At 36.6% G+C, this 15,236-nt stretch overlaps 1 protein-coding gene and 1 pseudogene across 3 annotated transcripts in view; both read left to right on the top strand.

The window, feature by feature from the left end:
- The window catches only part of P4HA1 (prolyl 4-hydroxylase subunit alpha 1), a 99,022-nt gene extending 94,978 nt beyond the window's left edge, over positions 1–4,044 (top strand). For all 3 annotated transcript variants that reach the window (XM_043925022.1, XM_043925021.1, XM_043925019.1), the window contains 3 exons: positions 988–1,056; positions 1,553–1,649; positions 2,954–4,044. In XM_043925022.1, the coding sequence (XP_043780957.1) occupies positions 988–1,056; positions 1,553–1,649; positions 2,954–3,024 (237 nt within the window). In that variant the 3' untranslated portion in view covers positions 3,025–4,044. The remainder of the gene's footprint in view (positions 1–987; positions 1,057–1,552; positions 1,650–2,953) is intronic.
- A 3,055-nt stretch (positions 4,045–7,099) lies between these two features.
- On the top strand, positions 7,100–13,507 carry LOC122709474 (annotated as a pseudogene).
- The last annotated feature ends 1,729 nt before the right edge of the window (positions 13,508–15,236 follow it).

Below are 15,236 nucleotides of genomic sequence, written 5' to 3'. Positions count from 1 at the left end.
AGAAATAGCTATCTTCCAAATCCTTTTCCAATCTCCCTTGCTGACTTTATCTTTCCTTTGCTTTTATCTATGTATGTAAACCCAAATGGCATCTTGTTTTTTAAAAACTGATCAGCATGCACCAACCCATCTGTGTAAATAGAAGTCCAGGTATTCTCATTCTAGTTTTCAGTATCTTATCTGTCTCACAGCATGTTTAATTTTTTTTTTAAATATCTGGCAGTTTATTAACCAGTGGAGCATACTGAACAACAAACTGTTACATCTTTCAGGAAGAAAAAATACTAAATTTGAAAACACATCACCCACTGAATTTGGACACAACACCTCTACTCAATTAAGAGAAACATTTATACAGTCCAGATCTTTATTTTTACACCCATCAGTCTATGAATTCATAGGGAATGGGCTCCAACAGTTTGGGTTCCTTTGCATTGGTCCTCATGAAGTGTGCTTGCTTCTCTGGGTGGAGCAGGCTGGCACTTAAGCTGAACTCAAGTCCCTTTCTCTCTGGTTTCCTTCTTTTTTGATCATTGTCCTTCACACGTTTCAGGAATCTATCTCAGCACATTAATTCTTTTGGCAAGAATCTTGTTCTTGTTTGTTTACAGTGATGCCAACAGCATGCTGGGTAACACTGTAGACTCTCCTAGTTTTGCCATGGTAACATTTGTGGGGCATTCCTTTTTGAACAGTACCCATTCCCTTGGTATCTATAATATCACCCTTCTTGTAGATTCGCACATATGTGGCCAAAGGAACAACTCCATGTTTTCTAAAAGGCCTAGAGAACACATAGTGGGTGCCTCTCCTCTTGCCCTTTGTGTTGGTCATTTTGGCAAATTAGCCTGAGGGGCCAGGGGAGAGATGGAAAGCAGCCGGAGACGCGCATGGGCCTTAGCTGGAAGATGGAGGTTCCGGCCAAAAGGGGCATGTTTAATTTTATTCCACCAGCACTTTTGATAATACTCTGTCATCTCTTATTAGATGAGTGATGTGTTAGCAGGAGGAGCCACTGTTTTTCCTGAAGTAGGAGCCAGTGTTTGGCCCAAAAAGGTAAGTTTGATTTGTCATTTTAACTGGGGGTGTTTCTCTGTATTTTTTTCCCCTCAGGAAGAGAGATACCTTTAGTTATTTATCTATAAAAATAAATAACATTTTAAAAGGTAGTATACTTAAGGAATACATTATCTATAGGAAAATCCTTACATTTTTTTTTTTGGTACAATTTACCATGGGTCCCCAGAGGTATGAACAACCAGGGATTAGTATTTAGAAGTTTTCATTTTTAAAATGGGTTCCATATGATGCTTGCTATTTATAAGATGTGTTAGCTTTGGCAGACATACTTCTTTGTTAAGCAACTCTGATGTTAATGTTTTCAGGTCATTGCCAAAATTTTGTAAGTTATGTCATACTTTCAGAATTCTATTAGAGGAAGATATAGTGCTGCCATGGAGAATTATTTCCACAAAATAGAGGAAAATTTAATTACTGTAAAAGTGATAACCTGATACTTTATTTGGGGATAATTTTGTTTTGTTCTCCTTAGGGAACTGCTGTTTTCTGGTATAATCTGTTTGCCAGTGGAGAAGGAGATTATAGTACACGGCATGCAGCCTGTCCAGTGCTGGTTGGAAACAAATGGGGTAAATATTTCCTGTACTCTCTGAATAGAATTTATGATTTTGGCCTCTTATTTTGGAATTATTTTTTATGACAATTTAAACACTATTTCCACTTGTTACTCTGAGAAACACTAATTGACTCAAAGTTGAGTTAGACAATATCTTCCTCTCATGGGATCCACAGTTGTCTCAGACACATTAGTGGGTAGAGTATAATGTAGTATATAATAATACAAAGATGTAAACAGAAGACAGTAACTACTTACATTTAGGGAGGCTTCTTTGAAGTTTTGATTTTTCTGTTTGGTCTTGAAGATAAGCAGTTGTTTTCCAAGCATGTTAGGGACCAGGGCCAGGACTCGTATGAGGCTGGAGAGCTCTCAAGGGTCATGCAAGTATAGAACTGGCCAAGTTAAAAAAGGGAATAGAAATGGGTAAGATTATTTTAATAAAGATTCATTTAACCCCATAACTATTTTAGTATGTGTCACTTGGCCACACTTCAAAGATTTAAAAAGAAGTGATGTTTATATTTGTGAACCACTGGACTAGAATAAAGAGAGGCTAGCACAGGAGAGATGAGTTTAGAAGGCTGTTTCCTGTTTTCTAAGTGGGTGATGATAAAGGCTGGACTAAGGCAGCTGCAGAAGATTTGGAGAGCAGTGAACAGATTGAAGAGATCAAAGAAGGAAAAATGACAGGGTTTAATGAATGAAAGATTGGCTACACAGGTTAAGAAAGGTAACAGACTAGTTAAGAATTAGTAAGAGTTAGTTTAGATATCTTATACATGTTGATGCCATGTTCTACAATATAGGAGAAGAAGGAAATTAATTCCTTTTGGGGTGTATTAAATAGTATCTTGGAACACAGGAAGCTTAATGAGCACATAATAGAGATTAATCACAGAGTTGCTCCTTTAGCGTGGAGATACCCTGGAGAAGGAAGTGGCTATCCACTCCAGTATTCTTGCCTGGAGAATTCCATGGACAGAGGAGCCTGGTGGGCTACAGTTTATGGTGTCGCAAAGTCAGACATGACTGGGCGACTAACACATATGCACATCACAAGCCTTAGATTGAACATTAGAAACTTTAGGAAGTGTACATTTACAGATTCTCAAATGTACATACATATAAAATCTTCTGTGTCTCCATCATTTAGTGAAGTTCTTGAAAGACAATCTCAGTAGCATGCATATTTGTCTGGTTTTGGTCTTGGGTTAAAAAATTCATGTTGAAACTTCACTATAGAGCTATATCTCATAAGTTAATTCAATACTAGTTAGATAGCAGGATACATTAATATATTTTGTTCTTTCACAGTATCCAATAAATGGCTCCATGAACGTGGACAGGAATTTCGAAGACCATGCACCTTGTCAGAATTGGAATGACAAATGAACTTTCTTTCTCTCCTGTTGTACTCTAATGTGTCTGATACACACAATTCCAGTCTTAACTTTCAAGAGTTTACAATTGACTAACACTCCGTGATTGATTCAGTCATGAACCTCATCCCATGTTTCATCTGTGGACAATCACTAACTTTGTGGGTTTTTTTTCTTTTAAAAGTAACACTAAATCACCACATTGTACATATAAAAACCTTAAAGTTCAGTTAGTATCACAGAGGACAAAAAGGCAGGGTTAAAAATGAGGAACTTTTACCTTTATATTTTAAAAACTTTTTTTGGTTGGAAAAAAAAATACACGTTAAGCATCTGGTTGTAATATTTCAGTATATCTCTGTTGGTTGGTGGTGGACTAAAATGGTCCATCTGATTAAGGAACAGATGCCTTACAGTGTATACCTAGGTACTATGTTTACCTAGTCTTAACTTTCTTCTGGATCTGCCTGACAACTAGGAATAAATTAGCCCTCTAAACTCGGTTCCGTTTAACATTTGCCCCTATGTTTTCTAAGTAGATTTTTTCTTCTCCCAAGTCCTTTTTAAAGTATTCTTTATTTTTACCAATCTGCTCCTTTCATAGCTCCTCTGTGGTGAATTAAATTTGAGTTAAAATACTTTGATTTTAAAAAAATTTAACAGAAGGTCCTACATTAAAAAGTTTTGGCCTTCTTAACAGAAATGATCATGACTTAGCCTGTTTCTTCTTTTTCTTAAATGACTCATGATTTTGTCCAAAAATTTTTGTTGTTTTCCTTAGCTCTAATTCCTTGCCTCTTATTCCAGCTACAGACAGCAGGGGATGATGATGTTGGCATTCAGATTAAATAAATATTGTGCCTTAGGAGACTGGAAGTTTTAAAATGTACAAGTTCTTTCAATGATGAGGGAATTGATAAAAAAAAAAAAAAGTTTTTCCTAAACAGTCAAAATGTTTGTTTCTTCAATTCTGAAATGTGTTGTGACAATAACCTATTTATGATCTTAAACCTTTTTTTAAAAATGTTTCCGTTTTCTGTGTGGTATTTTTCATATTTGAATGTGAATGTATGCTGTTGCAATAACAGGTTCTTTCTTTATATTTAGGACCTAAATTTATTCTCAATGTTCATTCATTCTAAAGTCTCATTGTATGGTAGAAAATGTAGGCTCTCCAAACCTTCAGATATTTAATCAAAATACATTACCTTTAAAGGGAGCTCCAATCTTTAATACTACGGTTATGGAATTTTTACAATAATGTTATATAAGACTTTATTTTCTTCAGATATATGGTGTGGTAGTAGAAAGCTCTGACCTAAGGAAGTATGTTACTTGACCCTTTAAGCTAACCTTTACATTTCTTATGGTGAACCCTAGTTCATAATAGGGCTCTTTATCCTTCACATAGTATTCAAATAGGAATTTGGTTAATTCTCTGGGAAAGAGGGTATTCAAAAACAATTGGTAAAAAGTTAACTGAAGTTTCTTTCTTCCACCTATCCTTTGTTCCATTACAAAGTTGGTGATGCCATCCAACCATCTCATCCTCTGTTGTCCCCTTCTCCTCTTGCCCTCAATCTTTCCCAGCATCAGGGTCTTTTCCAGTGAGTTAGCTCTTGGCATCAGGTGGCCAAAGTATTGGAGTTTCAGCTTCAGCATCAGTCCTTCCAATGAACACCCAGGACTGACCACCTTTACGATGGACTGGTTGGATCTCCTTGCAGTCCAAGGGACTCTCAAGAGTCTTCTCCGACACCACAGTTGAGAAGCATCAATTCTTCGGTGCTCAGCTTTCTTTATAGTCCAACTCTCACATCTATACATGACTACTGGAAAAACCATAACCCTGACTAGACGTTTGGACCTTTGTTGGCAAAGTAATATCTCTGCTTTTTAATATGCTATCTAGGTTGGTCATAACTTTCCTTCCAAGGAGTAAGCGTCTTTTAATTTCATGGCTGCAGTCACTATCTGAAGTGACTTTGGAGCCCCCCAAAATAAAGTCTGCCACTGTTTCCCCATCTATTTGCTGTGAAGTGATGGGATCAGATGCCATGATCTTAGTTTACTGAATGTTGAGCTTTAAGCCAACTTTTTCACTCTCCTCTCATTTTCATCAAGAGGCTGTTTAGTTCTTCTTCACTTTCTACCATAAGGGTGGTATCCTCTGCATATCTCAGGTTATTGATATTTCTCCCGACAATCTTGATTCCAGCTTGTGCTTCCTCCAGCCCAGCGTTTCTCATGATGTACTCTGCATATAAGTTAAGTAAGCAGGGTGACAATATACAGGGTTGACGTACTCCTTTTCCTATTTTGAACCAGTCTGTTGTTCCATGTCCAGTTCTAACTGTTGCTTCCTAACCTGCATACAGGTTTCTCAAGAGGCAGGTCAGGTGGTCTCTTTCAGAATTTTCCAGTTTGTTGTGATCCACACAAAGACTTTGGCATAGTCAATAAAGCAGAAATAGATGTTTTTCTGGAACTCTCTTGCTTTTTTGATGATCCAGCAGATGTTGGCAATTGATCTCTGGTTCCCCTGCTTTTTCAAAAACCAGCTTGAACATCTGGAAGTTCATGGTTCACATATTGCTGAAGCTTGGCTTGGAGAATTCTGAGCATTACTTTACTAGCGCGTGAGATGAGTACAATTGTGTGGTAGTTTGAGCATTCTTTGGCATTGCCTTTCTTTGGGATTGGAATGAAAACTGACCTTTTCCAGTCCTGTGGCCACTGCTGAGTTTTCCAAATTTGCTGGTATACTGAGGGCAGCACTTTCACAGCATCATCTTTCAGGATTTGAAATAACTCAACTGGAATTCCATCACCTCCACTAGCTTTGTTCATAGTGATGCTTCTTTGACTTTGCATTCCAGGATGTCTGGCTCTAGGTGAGTCTAACTTCTAGATGGTCTAACTTCATGACCATTGTGATTATCTGGGTCATGAAGTTCTTTTTTGTATAGTTCTTCTTTGTATTCTTGCCACCTCTTCTTAACATCTTCTGCTTCTGTTAGGACAATACCATTTCTGTCCTTTATTGAGCCCATCTTTGCATGAAATGTTCCCTTGGTATCTCTAGTCTGTCCCATTCTATTGTTTTCCTCTATTTCTTTGCACTGATCATTGAGGAAGACTCCCCTTGCTAGTCTTTGGAACTCTGCATTCAAATAGGTATATCTTTCCTTTTCTCCTTTGCTTTTTGTTTCTCTTCTTTTCACAGCTATTTGTAAGGCCTCCTCAGACAGACAGCCATTTTGCTTTTTTGCATTTCTTTTTCTTGGGGATGGTCTTGCTCCCTGTCTCCTGTACAATGTTACAAACCTCTGTCCATAGTTCATCAGGCACTCTATCAGATCTAGTCCCTTAAATCTATTTCTCACTTCCACTGTATAGTCATAAGGGATTTGATTTAGGTCATACCTGAATGGTCTAGTGGTTTTCCCTACTTTCTTCAATTTAAGTCTGAATTTAGCAATAAGGAGTTCATGATTGGAGCCACAGTCTGCTCCTGGTCTTGTTTTTGCTGACTGTATAGACCTTCTCCAACTTTGTCTGCAAAGAATATAATCAATCTGATTTTGGTGTTGGCCGTCTGGTGATGTCCATGTGTAGAGTTGTCTCTCGTGTTGTTGGAAGAGGGTGTTTGCTATGATCAGTGTGTTCTCTTGGCAAAACTCTATTAGCCTTTACCCTGCTTCATTCTGTACCCCAAGGCCAAATTTGCCTGTTACTCCAGGTGTTTCTTGACTTCCTACTTTTGCATTCCAGTCCCCTATAATGAAAAGGACATCGTTTTTGAGTGTTAGTTCTAAAAGGACTTGTAGGTCTTCATAGAACTGTTCAATTTCAGCTTCTTCAGCATTACTGGTCAGGACATAGACTTGAATTACCGTGATATTGAATGACTTGCCTTGGAAACAGACAGAGATCCTTCTGTTGTTTTTGAGATTACATCCAAGTCCTGCATTTCGGACTCTCTTGTTGACTATGATGGCTACTCCATTTCTTCTAAGGGATTCTTGCCCACAGTAGTAGATATGATGGTCATCTGAGTTAAATGCACCCATTCCATTCCATTTTAGTTTGCTGATTCCTAAAATGTCGACATTCACTCTTGCCATCTCCTGTTTGACCATTTCCAATTTGCCTTGATTCATGGACCTAACATTCCAGGTTCCTATGCAATATTGCTCTTTACAGTTCAGTCCTTGCTCCCATCACCAGTAACAGCCGCAACTGGGGGTTGTTGTTTTTGCTTTGGCTCCATCTCTTTCTTTCTGGAGTTATTTCTCCACTGATCTCCAGTAGCATATTGGGCACCTACCGACCTGGGGAGTTCATCTTTCAGTGTCCTATCTTTTTGCCTTTTTATACTGGGGTTCTCAAGGAAAGAATACTGAAGTGGTTTGCCATTCCCTTCTCCACTGGACCACATTTCACTCTGGTAGAAGTGTATTATTTAGCAGGAATGGTACTGGATAACATAGAGAAATAAGAATGAATTATCAGTACTAGAGAGTACCATTTGTTTAATTACAAGATTTATCAGAATGAAATAGATTTCATAGTCCAGTTTCCTAATGTCTTTGGATATTAGTCTACCACACTAATGAGTTTTGCAAAAGTAACTGTAGTGGAACAGTAAAGTTCTTGAGTGCCTGTTTTATTAACTTGTATTTGAGGACTTCAAAGTTTCCTTTGTGTGTGAATGTAGCCTTCAGTTAAATATATATTTTGATGCAGGAAGACTAAGTTATAAAAAATTAATAGGCAGTCTTATCAAATATAAAAGTTTATATTCTGCTTTTTGAAGACTTGTTGAGTTCCTATTGCAGCACTATTCAGCTGAGATTAGTTGTACAAAAAAATAATCACAGGTAAAATGAGCTCTAAAATCTGAAAAGTATACCCTTAGATTTTTGTCATTTGGTTGTTCCAGTTCCTACCAGATTTATTTGTAATACAGATCTGTTTTAGGCTAAGCACTTTAAAAGATTCAGAACAGAACATCTTAAAGAGAAGATGTAGAGTGATGTGCACATTTCATGACTTTTTAGTAGATAAGGCATTCACTTAAGCCTACAAAGAGTCAAAATTATTATTATAATATCTTCCTTAAAACCATAAATGTGCTCCATTGCAATTTAGGTTTTATGTGAGTTTGGATATATCAAGGGTTAAATCATATTATGTATAATAACCCTGTAGTTGTTAACTCATAGATGAAGAAATACTTAAATTCACCTGTGTATTCTATTCTATTTTTTACTTTACATTTAAAAGGCAGAGAAGTTTAAGGCTCTGTAACATGAAACACTTTCGGATTTTTATCATGAAATGGAAAAAAGTCCTTATTAAAAATAATGTGTTATCTTTCCCACAATCCCTTACAACAACGTGAATCAGTCATAAGTATACATATATCTCTTCCCTTTCAAGCCTCCTCCTGCCCTACAACACCTGTTCCAAATATGCTGAAGGAGCTGAAAGAGAGCATGGGCAAAGAACTAAGTCAGCAGGTGATACATGAACAAAATGAAAATCAGTTTAAAAGAACCAATTCTGGAACTGAAAAATACACCAGAGGGGTTCAACAGCGGGTTCAAGTAGGCAGAGGAATAAACCAGGCAACTTGAGGACAAGTCATTACAAATGGTCAAGTCTGAGGAGCAGAAAGAGTATAGAAAAGTGAACAGAGCCAAAGGGACTTTACGTGACACCATCAAATAGCCTAGTGCATGACATTATATGAACTCTTGAGGAAGAAGATTTCTGGGAGATAATTTGAAAAAATAATGGTCAGTAACTTCCCAAATTTGTAGTCTTGTCAGTCAATAGTCTGACAAATTTCAGAAGCTTAAAGAATTCCAAGTAGGATAAACTCAAGAGAATGACCCTGAGATATACTATAATCAAACTCTTGAAAGACAAGCAGCAAGAGAGTACTGAATTACTGTCCAAGGAATCCTGAATAAGATTATCAGTGGGTTTATTAGCAGAAACCTAGGAAGTCAGAAGGCAGTGCTTTACATTTAAAGCACTGACAGTCAAGAACTATGTACATAGTAAATCTGTTGTACAAAAATAAGGGAGAAATTAAGACATTTGCAGATAGACAAAAGCTGAAGGAGTTCATTACCACTAGACCTGCCCTATCAGAAATGCTTCTAGTTGAAAAGACTCTAGACATTGACTTGAAGCCATAAGAAGACATAAAAATCTATAATAAAAGTAAATGTATGGACAATAGAAAAATTAACATTGTGATTTTGGTTTATATCTCTTTTCCTAGAGAATTTAGAAGACAGCTGCATAAAAATAAATCTGTTAATGGGTACAATATATAAAGTTATAACTTGTGACTTCACTAACAAATGGGAGTGGATCTATACGGGGTAGAGTTTTCATTTGTGGTTACAGAAACTGTTATTAATTCAGAGTATTATAACTTTAGGATGTTATATGTAGTCCACATGGTAACCACCAAGAAAATAGCTAAAGAACATATGCAAATAGAAATGAAAAGTAATCAAAATGTGTCATTACAAAGAAAAGGCAGTAATAGAGGAAAGGAGAGGGGAAAGCTCTTAAGATACAAAGAAAAGAATAGCAAAATTAGTTTTGCCATCCCTAGCAAAGAATGTTCACACATTGGTGGTGGGAATGTAAAATCGTTTAGTCACTATACATTCCTCTTTTGAGTATGTTTCCAAAAGTAATGAAACTAAATGCTCAAAGAGATATTTATTTGTACAGTCACTTTAACAGCAGCTGTATTTACAATAGCCAGAACGGAAGAAATCCAAGTGTCCATCAATAGACACTTGGATAAGTAAAAGATAAAGAGGACAGTTTTTAAAATAAAAATAAGTGAAAAGAAAATGACACTGAAAATAAGCAAAGAAGATCTAACAGAGAAGAGATAATGAGAATCCCTAAATAACAAAACCAAGTAAAGAGAATCATGCTTAAAAATATTTCAAGAAAACTTTCTGTAGTGTGAGTGCCTGACAAGAAGCTGTTAATTGCTGACACATCTATTTCAAAGGCATCCTTTTTTTTTTTTTTTTTTTTTTAAGGCATCCATCTTAAACATGCAGCCAGCTGTATGACACGGCTGCAAGCAAAACAAATAGATAAGCAATCAGGCTGTCCCACCCCTGCAGGTCCCCTTTTATTAACAGAAAGTCCTGTGTCCTAGATCAGCTGTCCCCAACCTTTTTGGCAGCAGAGACTGGTTTTGTGGAAGACTATTTTCCCGTAGACCCGGGGCGGGGGGATGGTTTTGGGATAATTCAAGAGCATCACATTTATTGTGTACTTTATTTCTATTATTATTACACTGTGATATATAATGAAATAATTCTACAACTCACCATAATGCAGAATCAGTGGGAACCCCAAGCTTGTTTTCTTGCAACTAGATGACCCTATCTAAGGGTGATGGAAGAGTGATGGGAGTGGCAGATGAAGCTTCACTCTCTCTCACCTCTCACCTCCTGTAGTGCAGCCTAGTTCCTAACAGGTGGCTGGGGACCTCTGTCCTAGATAAATGACCATTCTACCATATCTATTTTTCCCTTCCCTTGCCCAGGTCCCACTCTTATACTTGAAATTTGCCAGTACTGAGGCAGGCACAAAATCTCGGGCACCCTATCCTGGGAACTTAAAGGCAGAATCCTCCAGATCTGTGCTACCCCCTACTCTACCCATGCCCAACTCTGTGGCCCTGGGTAGTGCTGCACCCTGTAGGATCTTTGAGTCATCCTGTTCTTTAAAGTTCTCTGATGGTTTTTGCTGAGGTGCTCCCTGCAGTCATAGTTAAGAACCACAGGGCTGTTGCGGCCACAACATTGACTCTGGTCCAGGAAATGTCTGGGGTCAGGGGTGAGGGTGGGGGGGCTCTCCACAAGTAATAGGGACCCAGTCAAGTGTCTCAGGCATTCCTATCCAACATTATCACTATGAGTAGGCTGAGATGGACACAACACCTTGCTAAAATTGTTTAAAAGTATGTATTGAAAGAGCAGAGACTTGTGTGCCAGAAAATAACAACTCAGAATAACCAACATCAATACGTACTTGTAAAATTACAAGATTTTAAAGAGGGAAAAAAACTCCTTTGAGCATTTTGGCAAAAAGACCACATTATTTATAAAGGAGAGAGAATTAGATCATTATTAGATATTGACAGCAACACCTTATTCTAGAAGAAAACGGATATAAAATATATTTAAGATAGTCAAGGAAAGAAAATGTGAAAAAATGTTTTGTCTCTAGCATAACTAACCTTTAAGTATAAAGGCACAGACAAATCTATCAACATGCAGGAACTCAGAAAATATTGTTCCTAGACACCTTCCTAAGAAATCTAGAGAATGCACTTTTGATACCAGAATTGAAAGTATGAAATAGATATGAAAGATGATGAAAATACTAATCATCAAACCCATAGGATAGAGCAGCAGCTACAGAAAAAAAAATTAACTTTTATAGTATAAAATTTAAAAAAAGATTTAAAATTAGTGTACTTATGGAGTAGCTACTCTGAAAAACAGTGTAAAGTTTCTTCAAAATGTTAAAAACAGAACAATGATCCAGCAATTCCACTTCTGGATTTTTACCTGCAGAAATGAAAGCACTAATTTGAAAATACACATGCACCCCCATGTTCTTTGCAGCACTGAACATGGAAGCAACCTAAGTGTCCATTGATGAATGAATAAAGAAAATGTGATATATACACACAATAGAATATTAATCATCCATAAAAAAGAACTTTTGTCATTTGTGACACCATGAGTGGACCTTGAAGTTTATCATGCCAAGTGAAATAAGTTGGACAGAGAAAGGTAACTATTGAGTACTATATGATCTTACTTGTATGTGGAATCTAAAAAGACAAAATGGTAACAAAAACTTAAAACATAGATAAAAGATTTAGTGGTTTCCAAAGGTAAAGGGTTAGGGTAAAGGGTAAAAAGAATGAAGGTGATCAAGAAGTACAAACTTCCAGTTATAAAATAAATAAATCACATCTAGCTGCCATCTTGCATCCCCACATGTGTGCGCCTAATCTCAGATGGTCTGCCGGAGACCACCTGAGCACCAAACCTAGCCCCCAGCGCAGCCCCATTTCCGCTCCAGCAAGATGAAAGAAACTATCATGAACCAGGAGAAAGTTGCCCGCACAAATGTGCATTGGTGGGAAAGGAACTGCTTGCAGAAAGAAGAAGGTGGTTCATAGAACAACCACGGCAGATGACAAAAAACTTCAGTTCTCTTTAAAGAAGTCAGCATTAGACAATATCCCTGGTATTGAAGAGGTGAGTAGGTTCACAAATCAAGGAACATTGATCCACTTTAACAATGCTAAAGTTCAGGCATCTCTGGCAGCAAACACTTTCACCATTACAGGCAATGCTGAGACACAGCAGCTGATAGAAATGTTACCCAGCATCTTAAACCAACTTGGTGCAGATAGTATGACTAGTTTGAGGAGACTCGTCAAGCTCTGCCCAAACAATCTGTGTACAGAGGAGCACCACTTGCCAGAGAAGATGATGATGATGAAGGTACAGATCTAGTGGATAATTTTGATGAGGTTTCCAAGAATGCAGCAAACTGAATTGAGTCAACCTCTGAAGAAGATAAATCTTGAAGTTACTGAGAGCTGCTATTTTATATTATGACTGCTTTTAAAATTTTGTTTATGGATCTGATAAAATCTAGATCTCTAATGTTTTTAAGCCCAGCCACTGGACATTGCAGCTCTTTTCAGTTTTTGCTTATATACAATTCATTCTTTGCAGCTAATTAAGATGAAAAGCCTAAGAATAAAGTTTGAAATAAATATTAATAAAGTTCTTTGCCTAATAAAAAAAAGCCACAAGGAAAAAATGTAACTATGTGTGGTGATGGATGTTAATGATTATTGTGATGATCATTATGCAATATATATAAATATTGAAGCATTATATACCTGAAACTAATACAGTGTTATGTGAATTATAACTAAAAAAAAAAAAATTATCACTACCAAATGTCAGTGGTGCAAAGGTTGAGAAACCCTGATTTCAGTCATTTGATTAAAAATAGCTGAAAGAAATGTACTAATTGTGGTGAAGTGCTTGTTTGAAGAATCTGCCTTTAAAGTTTTCAGGTTGTATTATAGTTGAGCCTGATAGATATATTGATCAGATATCATGTTCTTCATCCTATTCATTTTTTCTTGGAACATTAAAGGGCATTATAAAAACCATAATAATCTGGTTTCCACCTTAAGAAGCTGGAAAACTATACAATAGAGAATATTAGCAATAAAAATAAATGAAGTAGTGATCCATACTACAAGGTAGATGAACCTTAAAATACACTAAGCAAAAGAAATTATTCACCAGGGGCTGTATATTGGTAATACAATGCCATGTATATGAAATGCCCAGAATCAGTCAGTCAGTTCAGTCGCTCAGTTGTGTCCAACTCTTTGCAACCCCATGGACTGCAGCACTTCAGGCTTCCCTGTCTATCACCAACTCCCGGAGTTTACTCAAACTAATGTCCATCGAGTTAGTGATGCCATCCAACCATCTCATCCTCTGTCATTCCCTTCTCCTCCCACCTTCAATCTTTCTCAGCATCAGGGTCTTTTCCAATGAGTCAGCTCTTTCCATCAGGTGGCCAAAGTATTGGTGTTTCAGCTTCAGCATCAGTCCTTTCAATGAATATTCAGGACTGATTTCCTTTATAACTTGACTGGTTGGATCTCCTTGCAGTCCAAGGAACTTGCAAGAGTTTTCTTGAACACAATTCAGAAGCATCAGAACAGACAAATCTAAAAAGAAAGCAGATTAGTTGTTGCCTGGGGATGGGGGTATTAGAGTGTGATGGTATTAGATTTCTTTTTGGATTAATGAAAATGTTCCCAAGTTGATTGTGATGATGAATACACAATTCTTTGAATATACTAAAAGTCATCAAGTAGTACATTTTAAGCTATAGAATTGTATGATATGTGAATTCTGTTTTAGTAGAAGTGTATTTTTTTTTTCTGTTTAAGGCAAGAAAGGAAGAACAAATTAAACCAAAAGGAAGCAGAAGAAAACTAAGAGCAGAAATAAATGATACAAAAACAGCAAATCATAGAGAAATTCAGTAAAGCCAAAAAATATTTTCTTTAATACATCGATAAAAATTGGTAAGTCCTTAGCTAGACTGATAGACTCAAGAGAAAAGAAACAAATTACCAATATCAGGCATCAAAAAAGGGACAACAGTTTTTACAAGTATGATAAGAATAATGGAATATTATGAACATTTTTATGTCAATAAATTTTAGACAATTCATATGAAATTGACAAATTTCTTAGAGACAAATTACCAAAATTTACTCAAGAAGAAATATCCTGGACAACCCCATATCAAGTAAAGAAACTGAATTAATAATTAAAACCATTACCACATAATCCCAAGATATAAAAATAGTTCAATATTTTAAAAATCTGATGGCCAAAAAGCAGATGGAAAGATGTTCAATATTACTAATTATCAGAGAAATGCAAATCAAAACGACAATGAGGTATCACCTCACACTGGTCAAATGGCCATCATGAAAAGGTCTACAAACAATAAATGCTGGCGGGGGCATGGAGAAAAGAGAACTCTCCTACACTGTAGAGGGAATGTAAATTGGTATAACCATTATGGAGAACAGTATGGGTGTTCCTTAAAAAGTTAAAAACATAACTATCATATGATCCAGCTATCCCACTGTAGGACATAGATCCAGAGAAACCATAGCTAAAAGATACACCCCAATAATCACTGTGGAACTGTTTACAGTAGCCAAGACAAGGAAGCAACCTAAATGTCGATTGACAGAGGAATGAATAAAGAAGATGCAGAATGTATATATAATGGAATATTACTGACCTATTAGAATGAAGTAATGCCATTTGCAACAATATGGATAAACACAGAGATTATCATATTAAGTGAAGTCAGGCAGAGAAAGATGATTTCACTCAAATGTGGAATCTAGTTCTTTAAAAATGATATAAATGAACTTATTTACAAAATAGAAACAGGCTCACAGATTAAAAAAAACAACAACAGGATTTAGGAACTCCTTATTGCAAAATTCAGACTTAAATTGAAGAAAGTAGGGAAACCACTTGCCATTCAGGTATGACCTAAATCAAATCCCTCACTTC

Source organism: Cervus elaphus, chromosome 15 (genome assembly GCF_910594005.1).
Source record: "Cervus elaphus chromosome 15, mCerEla1.1, whole genome shotgun sequence".
Lineage (NCBI taxonomy): Eukaryota > Metazoa > Chordata > Mammalia > Artiodactyla > Cervidae > Cervus > Cervus elaphus.
This window is presented reverse-complemented; position numbering and strand designations above follow the sequence as displayed.